The following is a 14,818-nucleotide window of genomic DNA, read 5'->3' as shown; positions in this document are numbered from 1 at the left end:
AGTAGCGGCACTTCCGTGATCCTCGTTCATGAGTTTGTCCTTTTTAATGAGATTTCATTTCCCTGTTCATAATTTTCTCTGGAAACTGCTAACTTGGAGGTGATGCTGCAGAGTGACAATAATGCAGCAGAAAATGGAGATTAAAAGCTTTTCTATCATATCCCTGATGGGGGTAAATGCTGAGTGTGCTTACTTAGGAGGAGACCCTGGAGAGGGGTATGTGGCTTGTGGTGAAAAATTCACACAGTACATGATTACAAAAAGAGAGAGAGCTTCTTATCCTTCTTTTTTGTTTTTTTTTTGTTTCTTTCCCTTCTTCTTGACTAGAGAGAAACAAACTGGCAGTTTGTTTCCACTCACAAAACCACTCACAAAATCCCCCTAAGTACTGCTCCGTGTGGACCTGCTTGCTTTGTGTTGGTGTGCTTTCTAACAAACTTGCTTTATTTTTTTTCTTCGCCGTCACTTTCCCTCCACACCACTATTTCCCAAATGTCACTTTCCCCCCTCCTATCTCACGTTGTCCCCATTAGCTTTGAATTGTTGCTGCAGACTTTGGGACTTACATGCCCAACAATTATGTTGTTATTAGCAAAGATTCCCTCCCCTAAGAAGAGTCTCCTCGCAAGTTAGTTAATGATGTTTTTATTACATTCATTTTGGTTCATGGTGCCCTAAGTAGCTTTTAATTACAATGTTTTGTTTGAATACCTTGGGTGGCTGCCAGCTTTCCATTTTGCCAGCTGAGGAATATTGTAGCAAACAGGGAGTCTGAGGGCCATATTTCTAGGGCAGGAAAATTTATCTCTGTCCTTTTAAAATTTACTGTGTTGAACTCTGGGACTTTTAATTTCGTTTAATAGAAAAGGCCTCAATTACTTGAGCCCAGTTTAAAGCTCCATAGGAATTATCCTGTGTGGCAGCAGCTCTCTGGCCACAGAGAGCAATGCATAACTTTCCCATACATTGTCCTGGGGAAGGCTGTGAGAAAATCAGAGAAAAGAATGAGAAACTATTCTTATTTTCACTTACTGCACCTGTTGTTGTGAATATATGGAATGTGACATGGAGATTTGTTTACCAAAGAGTGGTTTCTTAATTGGCCAGTGGTGATGGTGTTTAGCTTGGGTCCACCTGTATCGTGACTGTGGGTAAGGGCGATGGGTTTCTTAATAAGTATAATATAATAAAGTGATAGATCAGCCTTCTGAGAATGATGGAGTCAGTGCTAATTGTTACCTGGCTGGGGGCTTGTGGCAACAGTCCTGAGTTGTGAGCTTTTTCTTTTTCTGTTTTTTAACCTTCTCCATTTCCAGGAAAAGACTGACTGATGACATGTCCACAGCTCTTTATAGCTGCCTCTTTTCTGAGTGGCAGTAGTTGTCCTGGTGATTCAGAGACAGTGTCACAACACCATCTATCAATGACTTGAATTATTTCTGCAGGCAAAATGCAGCCTGAATTTTGCTCTGTAGTGTCATAAATGTGGCTTTGATGGTCTCCCACAGCTCAGTGAGTGTCAGGGTGATTCAATGTGTGTAGTGTGAGGACCTTGCATGCTGCAGATGTTGATAGGCAATTTGGCAGCGTGTGAGAGCACAAATGGCATTAGAGCTAGCAAACAAATATGTTATTTTTACTATTTTCAGAGTGACATAAAGCACAGTAAATCATTTAAGGGATGCATTTAAATGTGTTTTTTCTTAAGCTTCAGCAAACTTGCAGCTTGATGGTGAGTCATGATTTTGGTGTAGTGTCTTTTGCATCCTTTGTTAAATGACTGTAAACTTCAGAATGGCTAAGCAAGCACAGGTCACTTCTGTGATGTTGCAAAGGTTTGTTTTCTGCCTATTTAAAATACCTTTAAAAGGTTAACCAGAAATGTTGAATTTTACCTTCTTCAGTTAAAGAATTTTTAGACATTGGAAAAAAAATGCTCACTCTTTTATATATTTAATCTTCAATTTAACTAGCAAAAAATACCCATAGATTAGAGACAGATCTTTTCTGATTTACTCAGCTTGCAAATCCTGAGAACTGGAATTTCAGCCTTCAGTTATGTAAAGAAAACTACTTAAGGTTTTAAAATGCTAAATGGTATCTGAAAGTTGCTTTCATACATAACATTTTTCCCATTTGCTCTTTGCCAGCTGAGAATGTCAGGAATTTTGTATCCCTCCCTGTTTGAGAAGCTTGTGTGTCAGGATAATCTCTTTAATGCTTTTGGGTTTTGCCTTTGCTTCTCTCTGCACCACCACAATTTTCTGTTTGTTGGCAGCCGCTGCCTCGAAGGTGGTAGGAGTGGGGCATGTAACTGCCCAGAGTTGGGCAAGTGTACTTCGGATGGTTTTTGGGATAGGACTTGAAGGGGTTTTGTGGGAATGGCCTGGCAGGAAGGACCAAGGGCAGGAGAAACAGGACACCTAAAATCACTTGCAGAGGTGTGGCAATGGCCTGCTGAGTGAGGGGACCTGATAGATGTTTAAGATGAGAGTCCAGAAAGTGTGAGTGGGTGTAATAGGAAGGGGAAGGAAGTTGCAGGGCTGTGACACTGCCCGCACGTGTCAACAAGCAGCTGAGCCAGAAGCTGTGCTGTCCTTGACATTAGTGGCACTCAGATAGAGAGTAAGGATCTCTGACTTTGAGAGGAATCAAGTGGTTTGGTCTTGGCCGCTCAGATGCAACATATGTTGTCAGAGAACAGCTTCATAGGAAAGGGAATGAAATTTAGTCAAATGATCGCAGCTGCCAGAAAGCAAATCTTGTGCTGCTGTGCACCTGCAGGTGCTTGAGAAGGCACTGTGTAGGAAAATCGTAGCTGAATTCAAAGTGTGTAACACTTGCTGAGCACTGGTGTGATTCTGCTCAGCCTGTGCACCCTTATCCTTTCCAGCTGTGCTTATGGGCAGAATTATAATCCTTTTACAGTAAGAGCAGGTGATTTTCTTTACAGTCTAGAATAGTAAAAGCAAACAAGTGCAGGAGTTAGATGGTGGTTGTAGTTGTTGGTTTTGCTTTTGCTTTTTTGCCTCTGACAGTGGAGTTGGGAAGAGGCAGCCCTGCTGCAGAACTATGCCAGTCCTGGGATATAGCACCACAGGATGGTGCGAAGATCTGCTGACATGAATTAATGTTCTCTGGTGTGTCTGGCAGATTGAGTGAATCCCAACTGTCTTCAGCAGCATTTGTCAGCCTGTATATAAACAAACAGGAGTGGTAGTTTTTATTTCTGTGTTCATTTGGCCTCTGTTTTGCTTTCTAAATCAGCATTGTATTAGACAGGGTTAGGAGACTTCCACTACCACAGCTCAGGTGTGATTTATGCTGTTTTCCCTTGATTTTGGTTTTCTGTTCCAAGTAGGAGGTGATGGTTTTCCTTCTTCCCCATTCTTTACTTTTAGTAAAGAGGAAACGTGGTGTTACCTGTGACCAAATATGCCCCTCTGTGATGAGATGCACAGGAAGCAGAAAGCAAAATACTACAGTGCTTTTAAATAGGTGTAAAATGGCTACTTGGTTCTATTTTTCTGTCCTTTGTGAGGGCAAAGCTTCTGTTGACTTCATTGAGATAGCCAAATGAGGGGTTGCAGAATCCCAAAATACTCCTGGAATCAATGAGAGAAACTCTGGTTAGCTCAGCTTGCATTTGCACCATGCAAGACTGAATTTGCTGTCTGTACTATGGGGCTCTACAGCTGTAATGGGTTGGGCAGCATCTAGTTGGACCCTGGGGTTCTGCTTTCAGAGGAAGTTTCATGATGCACATGTGGTCTCACTTCTTTGCTTAGTGTCAGAGATGATGAACCACAAGTGCAAAGAGGAGCACAAGGAAGAAGGTGCTCTGAGCCCAGTCAGCATTGTGCCAGGATTCAGGTGGCTGTAGGTATGGAGCTTGCTGTGTGTCTTCCAGGAGGAGAGTTCTGGAAGTAATTGATTATAGGTTTTGGCATGTCTTTGGAAAATAAGTTTCTTATTTATATTTTGAATGATCCTTTCAGCCTGGCTATTGGATTGGAAAGTGTACCCCTGCAACTTGAGTATGGCACTTTGTGGATGGGCAACCTCAGCCTCACCGGTTGCTATCAACCTCTCCAAAAGCAAAATGGGACTAATGAGTGATGCAGTTGGTCAAATAGGCACATAGGCAGACTTTCTTTGGTGGACGTGAAATGAGACACATGAAACTTCTAAATTCCTATAGTAGGTGACCTGATAATGGTAGTTTACTCATTATACGGAGATGGGAGGTGTTCCCCATGCTTAGAAGGTGGAAAGTAGTTGAGATTAATTTTGGTAGTGTAAGTACCAAGGTTCTGTATTTTTTGCTCCTAACAAAAATATATGCTGTGAAGCTGTAGGTAAGTTTTTAATATTTTTTGGGGTGGGGGGGGAAACCAGAGGAGAAAAGCCACCTCTGAATGTACTCACAAATTAAAGGATGATCATGTGAGTATGATGCAGCCATGAGAAAAGTGTTAGGGGATGTGCATTTAAGGCTGTTCAGTATCTATAATGCTGCATAGAAACCTGACCAGCAGTCAGAAAAGATGAATTGAAGCTGGACCAGGCACAAGAAAAGGTGATTAGACCCTGATTTCTCCCTTTTGCATTATCGTCAGAGTGGAAGAGTCTGGTATAGCAGACTGGCAAAGTTAAATCTGCAAGCTTGTTACCCTGTATTAATATTTCAGTGAAAGGCAAGCAGTGATCCCTAAATTTTACTAAGTCAAGGTGCAAGCAAATTACAAGTAATTTAGCAATTAGCAATTCAAAATGTTATTAATTGTCAAAGTAATAGCATCCCTGTAGCAGTATAATGAAAAAAGAAAACTAATTATTTTAGGCAGAACATTAACCAGCTTTTGAAATGGGTTAGGAGTGTGATTATTTGTGATCATGGGAGCTGATGGAAATCTCTTCCTGGTCTGTGTTTTCCTGTTAGGCCAAGGAGATATGTGTGCTGCTACCTGCAGGAAGGGGTGGCACCTGCCAGAGTGCCGCTCTTGGCTGCAGGTTATGGAGGGGCTGACTCCGTGGAAAGTGGGGGCTGTAACCTGAGTGTTCGTGTGGCAGAGCCAGGCAGGAGTGGCTGCCTGAGCATTTTTAGCTGGCCCTTCTCAAGCAGTGTTGTTCTAATGCCAAATCTCACACTGTTTCTGTTTCTCCTAATTTTATTGGGAATTACTGGTTACAGAAATACTGAACTACAGAATCAAGGTTATAGACATTGTCACTTATAATACAGAAAGTAGTCCTGTGAGATTTAATTTTGTGAGCTGTTTTTTTGTGTGTCACTTGTTTTGGGCATCTGTCCCACATTTGGTCTTTGGCAGGTGAAAAATGTGCAGATTAGTATTTTGTATCCCTTTAATTAATTTGGTGTGACTCTCTTTTTCCAGTTAATTAGGTCAGAAAAAATGTTAAAAGAGGACTTTGCTTTTGGGCACTGATTTAAAAGAAAAATTAAACATCATTATTTGTATCATATTGGAAAATTCATGTTCATGAAGGACATTTGGTAAGAGTCTAGTTTCATTAGATCATGAAACTGATGCAGTTACAATTTTTTCAGCCCCTCTTGGTTCATTCATTGTTGCAAAGAGGCTTTTCCTGTTTTCTTGTAGAAAACAGCAATTTCTTGTGACTGGGGCATAGTGTATTGTCATGTTTGTTTATTAGCCTGTATAAGAGAATGACAAAGGCCATTTTTTTTTTGTTCTGTTTGTTTGTTTGTTTGTTTTTTGCTTTCTGGTCCTAACACTACAAATATTCTTCATATTTGAAGAATAAATCTGAAACTATTAAGGGAAGTGTTCTTGTCAGCTGGTCAGAAAAAAAGGGAGATAAATTCTCAGGATGTTGTACAGGTTCTCAGTGCACTTTCAGGGTTAGTCTTGAAGGAATTTGGAATATGTGAGTTTAACCAAGTGGCTCCTGTGATTACTGTTATCTGAGAGCTCTTTGTAAATTCATGAATACTTTGTAGTCTAGATTAAAATGTAATCTAGATTAAGACCAAATCAGCATGTGTGTAGGGTTTGAATGGTTTTTTTTCCTGGAGTTTACAGACTGGGAGGAGTGTGCCTAAACCATGAAAGGTCAGATGTATCCTCCACAGTTAAGGTTCCTGACTTTCAGGCTACCTCAGCACAGCACTTTTTTTGAGACTTGAAGATAGTAGGAGATAACATCTAGTTGCAAGCATTCTGTGAGCCAACCGGGCAAGATGCCCTCCTAGATTCATTTGTGATTAGGAAGGATTTGGGGATGTGGTAGTAGGTGGGATACCTTGTCCACAGTGATCATGAAACAATGAGTCCAGTGTTTTCTTTAGACCTCCTCTGCTGTTGACATACTTGAAAAGCCCTTCTTCTTATCTGAACTGATCTCTCAAGCTCGTCAGTTTTTAAGAAGCATTTGGACAATCCCTTAACAGGATGATTTAACTTTTAGTCAGCCCTGAATTGATCAGGCACTTGGTTTACATGATTGCTGTAGGTCCATTCCAACTGAAATGGTCTGTTCTGTTCTAACATACTGAAAATTTCTGTTGTGATTTAGAAGCCTAAAAATTCTGGAAAGCATTTATTGAATTAAGCATTCAAGTAATAAAGCTACATACGAAAACCCCAGAAAGCACACATCTACCCAACTCCCTCAGGATCTTGGCTGATCCCGTTTCTTCAGACTACGCTTCTTGACTGATTCCTCTTTCTTTTCTCATCCTCTTTCCTGCTGTTTTCTCTTATTAATGAGCTCTCCCACCTGCCTCGCTCCCCAAAACACTTCAGCTCTTGACCATCTGTCACTGCTGCTGTGCATCCATACTGTTACAAAAGAAAGCCTCGACCTTGAGCTGGTGTGCGTGATTTGTGATAAATAGCTTACAAACTGGCAAGCGAACCAGCGCTGCAAATAAACTGCCTGATACGTAGCATGTGAAACAGCAAGAAATGTGGAAGCTGCTAAAAGTCTAAATGCTCAGTAAGTAGGTACAGATCTGGGAATAAGATGTGTCCAGTAAATGTGCAGGGGTTTGCAGTGTAACGCGTGGATCCGTGCATGTTTGCTGGGCAGTGAGGTTCAGACCCTGCCCTAATAGTTAATTTAATTTAGGTGCTGACCTCAGTTATTAGCTGCAGCTTAATATGCAGCTTTTCCAGATAACTTCCCCTCCTCAAAAATTATAAAATGGCTGTGTGAGCATACTGAGACTAAATGCATTTTCCAAGAAAGATTATTTTTGGTTTGTTTGAGACTAAGCTTAGTTGAATCAGCAGAAAGACTTTTTTTTACTTCCTTACTCTAATTGTAATTGTAAGCTGAAATTCTAAATCAGCTGCTTAGTCATTGGTAAATTATGAAAATTATGCTGTTCTTCAGTTGTTCTAACAAACATGTTTAATTCTTGGGTTTTTTCCTCAAAGAATGTTTTCATTGAAACAAAAAGCTGAAGAGTAACTGCAAGAATCCATGTTTTCTGAAATATCTATCATAGTATAGGATAGGTAAACAAGACAGGTGTTCAGATTTTTCTGACAAGTTAGTTTTATACAAGTCATTTGCAATGTTCTACAAAATTCAAACCCGAGATGAATTCAGTCTTAGATCTACAAAGCAAGACTGGTTTGCCGGGGGAAGGGGTCCCTATGCCATCAGGTTAGGCTTCCAAGTGCAGTTGGTCTTCCTGTCAAAACTTGTCCTCAGAGTCCATGCCATGTAATGGAAATGATGCATTGAATCAGCAAGTGCTGGTTTTGTAAATTCAGTGGGATGAAGAGCAGCATGAGATAAAGGAGGTCTGGCTTCTTTGTGTTTAAGGAAAATGAGAGATGGGTGACCACTGATAAGGTTTGTTCTCTGTGGGATGAAAGAAGGTGTGTGGTCCTGCCACGGCAAGTCTTTGAGACCTGGCAAAGCATGTGATAATTCTGATTTATTAATGATAATTTCTCTTGGGGGTTGTGTTTTAACAGTTTCATTCCTTGGCTCCAATGTACTACCGAGGGTCAGCAGCAGCTGTGATAGTGTATGATATCACCAAACAGGTAAGACCTTTGGGATGCTTTTTGCCTCCTCTGTTTGGGCCTGAGTTGGAGTTGAACCCCACAGCTGCAGAATTTAATTTGTCTGGCATGTATATGCTTTGGTAGTTTGTATAGATCTGGGTGGAGGTGTCCAACTGCCTTAAAACATTAAATAAAAAGTCCTGTTTCTGTGTTGTTTCAACTTCATGTACACAAAAGATGGGAAACTGCATTTTGTCAACATTTCTTTAGGTTTCCTCTGACTAAGAATACAGGATTCATAACCTGCAATACCCCCTACCTACCACCACCTATATTCTCTGTGTGGAGTTGAATTTTTACTACAAAAATCAGCTGTTAGCTTTATCATCTGAGTAGAAATTAAATTGTTTGCATATTACTGATTTTAACACTAATTATTTTTATCTAAGCATATAATTTCATGTTTGTATTGCAAGTGTCATGTCTTAATTTTCAAACTGGTAATGAAATCATCAGACTCTGACCTTACGTCTCAACATTACTCATTTGGAATGAAAATTGTACTTTTAGATCCTTAACTTCTCTGGCTCATTTCTCAGGCAGAGGGGGCTAGGAGATTCCAGGTGAATGATTCTTTCACTCCTTTTGGAAGAAACCGCTGCTGACATAGCAGAATTAGAGGCAGTGCTAATGGATGGATGGCCAGGAGAGTTCCCTGTGATTTTATTCCTTTCTTGCCAATTTACTTATTTCCTACGAGGTTGGGAGGGCAGGTTTGGTTCCCCAGTGCATTCGTGTAATGCTCTGTGACTGGCAGTGGTGGCCACTGTTGTGCAGCAGTGCTGTTCTCCACTGCTAATTTGCCAGGAGAAGGTGAGGAAGAGCGAATCGTGCTGGATTGATACTTCTGATTTAAATATCTTACCGTTGATCTTGTAATATATTGTAAGAATAAAATTTTGTTTTGCCAGCCTTTCTCCAAGCTTATGTGGAACAACTCTCAGAATAAAGAGGGGGAAATAGGAGAGGAAGGTCATGTGTATTTCACTTTCTGATGCTTAATATTCAGTGTTAATCATTAAAGCAGAATGGATTTTTTCCCCAAGTGAGTGATAGGGCTCTACCTTTGGTGACATTGATGCAGATATTGCTGATTTAGAGACAACTTTTATGTGCATTTGTGAAGGGGAAGAAATAATTTATCATCTATTTTGGAGCTCCCTTTGCCAGTAAGAACTTAAACTGTGCATTATAATTAGAATCTCTAGAAAGAAGTGTTATCTTAAAGCTACTACTTCACTGGCATAAAGAAGTGGAAAAATTACTATTAAAAGGTAGGTAGCATCAGATAGAGTTTGATTTTTGTGCTTGGAGGGGAAAAAAGCCAAGTGAATTGTCACCTCTCCAGTTTTATAATGAGTAAATTGAGGTTTATCAGATCACATATTTGGAAATGCAGGGAAGTGGGCATCTCTGTGGAAACTCCATTGGATATTACCAAAAATATGACAGTGACTGAGATGATAAGCCACTGGTCAGAAGTGAAATTAGACAAATGAAGCTCACATTAGGTGAAGGAAATGAGGTATTAGACAAGCTGTGATAGTTTCTTGATCACTGGAAGTTTAATATTCAGTGCTGCAATGGAGTAGGGAGGAGGGGAAGTGGAAAAAAGGGAAGCATCCTAGTTCAAGAATTAGTTTGAAGAAGCCTTATGGCCTAAATCTTGAAAAGCATATTGCATAGATACATAAGTGATCTTCCAGTCTTTTGATCTATATAATCATTATTGCATTAATGCTGTCAAAGCTGTGCTCCTCTACTTTGAAAAATAGGAAAATACATTGGCAGAGAGTGTGCTGGTAGCTTTTTTTGTTATTTCTCTGATGCAGGATTCATTTCATACTTTGAAAAAATGGGTGAAAGAACTAAAAGAACATGGTCCCGAAAACATTGTAATGGCCATCGCTGGAAACAAATGTGATCTTTCTGATATCAGGTAATACTTCTTGTAGTTGTTTTTATTGTGGTAACTATATTGTTTCTTCCCTTTATTTGTACAATCTCTACATCCTTTATCTGCTGAATCATTGGGCATGGAAAAGGTTTCTCTTTTTAGTTTTTCCCTTCTATTCTGTTAAAAGGTGTAGAATGTGGTAAGTGATGAGCAAAACTAGCAATATAAAGCTGGGACGGTGGGCAAAGAGGTAAAATATTAATCACAGAACTTTGAGAACTTGCGATTTGCAAGAACTGAAACTGTTTCATGATACTGGATGTAGAAAGTGTATTTTTGGTTTTTTTTGGAGCATATCCTCAAGTAAAACTTTTTTCCCCTGTGTGAAGCAAAGATCCTCCTAGATAAAAGAGGGAAGGGTTGAATCCACACCCCTGCAGAAGAGCTGAGATGATGCTGTTTGGAGTGAGAGTGAAGCTAGAGTTGCTCTTCTGCTTGTTAGCTCTATTTTGGATTTGCATTTATCCTTTCAGGAAATGGAAGCTCATTCTACTTTACAGTAGTTATTCTGTTTGTCAGTCCATGACTATTATTTCTTGCTTCATCTGTGAGTGCAAACTCAGTGATCATATTTGATGCTTTCCCCTTATGACCTCATAGGCTCTCATGGTTATTCAAATACATCCCCATGTGTTTAGTTATTGTTACTTTGGCCCAGATTCACCAAAGCTCTGGAGCTTGTGTGTAACTTCAAGTAAATGCTGCAGTGCTTTTATTGAATCAAGGCCTACATGGGGGTTTGAACTGTATGGGTTTTGTTTTGTTCTCCCCCACTGTCAGCCACGAGCAAACACTAAGTTGCGACTCACTGCTTTCTCTAAGTACCGAGCGAGCCCTAATTCCGGGAGAGTTCTGGTTTCTGTTGGGCTAAGAATCAGGAACACAAATGTATTGGCATCTCCTACGTGATGTTGTGTTATGCTGGTCAACATGGTGAAACTGAGTCCAACAAGACAAAAATTTCCAGATACAAAGGAGATACAAAGAGGAAAGGATGGTTATAAAAATAAAACCAAAAGCCAGTTAGTATAAATCAGGGGTTTTGGTTTCCCGTAGAGTCACTTTAAAATATATTGCGTTAAGTGTTCCCAGCAGTTACCAGATTAACTCAAGTGTAATAAGTTTGGAGATGGTGACAAATGGCAACAATTTTAAGTAAGTCCATAACCATCTCTCTTCCTGCTTGCTCTTGCACCAGTTGAAGATTTAAAAAAAATCCTGCATCCCAGAAATGTTGGGAAAGTACTGGGCTTCCTCACAGAGCAAGATCTGTGATCTTCTCACCCTATTATTATCAACCACTAGCTGTAGTTTACTGATTGCTGATCATTCAGTTCTTGCTCCTGTTCAGATCGTATATCTCTTCTTGGCACAAATTGTTCTGCTGTGTGAATGGTCTTCATGGTACTCCATGAGCTGATGTCTCTTAATCTTTTTGGTTTTTATGGGAGAGAACATTTTTTCTCCTCATAATTATGAATGGTTTTGGCAATATTTTTTGTGCAGTTGTTCTTTCTGCATCCCCCAATCTTTTTTCTTTCTGAAGTTATCCAGTGATGTCCAGCTAAAGTTATTTTGGTGGAAAAATAGAGTAGACTATCTCACATGTGATACATTTTCATAGTTCTTCAGAAATCTGATTCTTTATGCAATGCATGCAGCTGTTAGTGTTCTCTGTCTGCTTTATGTCTTCAGATTTACTTCAGTAAAAATGGTTTTAGGTGAAACATGTCACCAATTTATCAGATTGTTTCCAATGAGTAGAAGATACACATGCCTTTAGGCACAGAGAATTTACAAGTAAGATAATGTGAGCACACAGGAGCAAGCTGCTGTCTGTATGCATTTTTGGCATCTCTCCTTGGTTTTGTAGAGCTTTTGGCAGATGTTTTACTGGATATCAGAGAGATAGCTGCTTTTAAGACCAATGTGAATAGGTGCAAAAGAGGTCAAGCTGACCTGGTCCAAGTTGGTTGATTCTGCCATCTCCATGAGTGTAAGAGATAATGTAAGGAGGAATTAATGTATTTCTTATAATCATTGACCAGGATACCCTCCCTGTTTAGCAACTAAAATTTGGTTTTGAGCTGCCAAGATGTTCTTGGCAGCTCAAAACTTAGGGATCACAGTGCTTTTCCTCGATGTTATTAATAAGCTATCAGCAATTCTTGATACTCTGTTGAAGTAAATTTCTTCTCCACTTTGAAGGAATTTCTACAGATAGGCAAGCAATTTTATCAACTATAAATCCTCATCTTTGTTTTAGTACTGTCAACTCTTAGAACTGCTGAATGTTCAGCGTACTTCTAAGATATAAGAGTAAGGCGTTCTTTTGATGTGCCCTGTTCTTCTGACAGGTCATTAAAAAGTACTTTAAAAGACAGCAGCTGAAACTTCAATGCTGAAATGTTGTAAGTGTCCATAATACTTTCTTTGAGTATTATAGAATTCAATAGTTGTAGCAGCAGCTAAGAAGTGTTCACTTCCTTAAAAATGTGGTTCAGCTTCTTAAAAAATTGTGTTCTCTGGAAACCCTTGGTTAAGAGAATTCAACAGAACTTAATGCTCAAATCTTCATTCAATGCATCCATAATATTTCCTTATTCTGTTAATTTATCTGGACTTCTTTAAATCCTTTGACATGGTCCTTTACAACATCCTTCTCTCTAAACTGGAGAGAAATGGATTTGATGGGTGGCCTGTAGGATGGATAAGAAGTTGGTTACTGTCCCATCCAGAGGGTGGTGGTCAATGGCTCAGAGTCCTGATGGACACCAGTGGTGTCCCTTGGGGATCCCTATAGGGACCAGTGTTATTTAATGCCTTTAGTAATGACACAGAAGGGATTGAGTGCACCCTCAGCAGTTTGCTGATGACACCAAGCTGAGTGATGTGTCTGACACACTGATACTGGGAGGAAATTGTATGAGCAATCTCTGGATTGGTATATTGGAGATGTGGGGTGAAGTAGTTGGTACAGATTCTGCTGTTTCTCAAAAATCAGGAATACAGGTGGTTACAGATAGCAGTGCACACATGCAGGTCCAGCTCTGCCACCTGGCTCAGGGAGATGCAAGGCCAGCATGGAGCTAGCTTGTTTAAAGGAGAGGTCTTTTTGAATGTTGTAAACTGCATTTGCCAGCTTTTGAGCTATGAAGTACTGGTTGCAAAATGAGGGTGTTCTGCTGGTGATTTTAAGATTGTGTCAGATGATGAAATGGCACAGAATGGTGTCTTTCCCCAGTGAACTGGCACTCAGATTGCTGCTGCTGATGTTCTCAAAGTCAGTGGCTTTCATATTTATTTCAGAATCTCTCATTTCCTTGCTGCTTGCAAAGACCAAGACATATGATGCTCTTATAATTTTCATCTACAACAGTTGTACCCTGTCTTGTTTGAACATTTGGCACGTGGAGAGTGCTTTTCTTATCAACATCAAATATAAAACACAAACAAATGTGATTTTCTTTAAATTATCTTCCTTTTCTCAAGGCATGGATTCAGCAGCGAGTTACAGAAATCTGCAGATTGATTAATTCTGTTGAAATTTTGATATATTTTAATAAGATGATCTAATTGCCATATTAAAAAAGATAGTACTGCTCTTATGGAGATAAAGAGCATATTAATGCTCAGGCTGTGTTTGTGTTGTTTGGTTTTTTTTCTTAAAAATTTACTTTTAAAAAAAATTTGGCTTCTTTTATTTATAAATGTTTTTTTTTCAGGGAGGTTCCTATGAAGGATGCCAAAGAATATGCAGAATCTATAGGTGCAATTGTTGTTGAAACCAGTGCAAAGAATGCTGTTAACATTGAAGAACTTTTTCAAGGAATAAGTAAGTAAATGTTCCCTTTAATTAATTTATTTTGATTGTTTAGGAGTTTTCTGAAAATAGCTGTCTGTTTCAGGTCTATAAACTACTTTCCCGAGTACATCAATAAATCCTACGAAGCCTGTGGTATGGCTGCTATTTATGCAGATGTAAACTAAGAACAACTTTGAATAAACCAGAGCAAAACATAGCAGATTGTAGATACAATGTAAGCCTGTTCCTTCTAAATCTGTATATAAATCCTGGCTTGGGTCACATCTGCTGTTTCAGACCAAGCCTGCTGTAGAGGCGATACCGTTGATCTTATCATCATGTTGATAGAAAACTTAAATGTTGATAAATGTTTCTGGAGGGCATTGGTAAGTGGAAGGTAGTCATTGCAGTGAAGTACATAAAAAAACCCCCAAACAGATACATTTCTCCCCAGGCCTTCTAAACATGATGAGGCTGGCACTTGTCATGAGGAGAAGAAAAACTGTCTTGTTCAGTTTGCCTTCCAGAGCTTCCAGTGCTGGTCACTGCTTGCAAGTGGGAAGGATCTTGCGGGCTGGAAGGGATCTCATGAGAACTTGAGTCCAACTTTCTGCCCAAGCAGACTTGGTAGTGAATTCAGGCCAGATTCCTCAGGCCATTGTCTGGCTGGGCCCCAGAGCAGAGGTTCCATAATCTCCTTGGGCAGTTGTTCAAGTAGTCCTCGTGGTGACATCCCCACATCAAACCAGAGCTGCTGTCTCATGCTCAGATTGCTTCCCTCAGGTCCTTTCTGGGCAGAGCTGCTTCCCAGGCAGCCAGTCCTCAGCCTCTCTCATAGCCAGGAGCTCTTTCTTCCCACAAGTAGTGCTTGGCATTTGTCATTTCTGAAGTATCTAAAGGTTCCTTTTAACCTGGATCTGCCTCCAGCCTACGGCCATATGAAGGACAGCCCTGCCCAAGGATACTGAGTGCTCCTCTGAGTTGGGT

At 40.0% G+C, this 14,818-nt stretch overlaps 1 protein-coding gene across 1 annotated transcript in view; it reads left to right on the top strand.

Moving 5' to 3' along the window:
• The window catches only part of RAB31 (RAB31, member RAS oncogene family), a 60,689-nt gene that overhangs the window by 31,382 nt on the left and 14,489 nt on the right, over window positions 1-14,818 (top strand). Inside the window, exons 4-6 of the mRNA XM_002190127.7 lie at window positions 7,977-8,048; window positions 9,902-10,008; window positions 13,752-13,861. Coding sequence (XP_002190163.2) covers window positions 7,977-8,048; window positions 9,902-10,008; window positions 13,752-13,861 — 289 coding nt within the window. The remainder of the gene's footprint in view (window positions 1-7,976; window positions 8,049-9,901; window positions 10,009-13,751; window positions 13,862-14,818) is intronic.

Source organism: Taeniopygia guttata, chromosome 2 (assembly GCF_048771995.1).
Source record: "Taeniopygia guttata chromosome 2, bTaeGut7.mat, whole genome shotgun sequence".
Lineage (NCBI taxonomy): Eukaryota > Metazoa > Chordata > Aves > Passeriformes > Estrildidae > Taeniopygia > Taeniopygia guttata.
The sequence above is the reverse complement of the archived record's forward strand: the minus strand, read 5'-3'. Positions and strand labels throughout refer to the sequence as shown.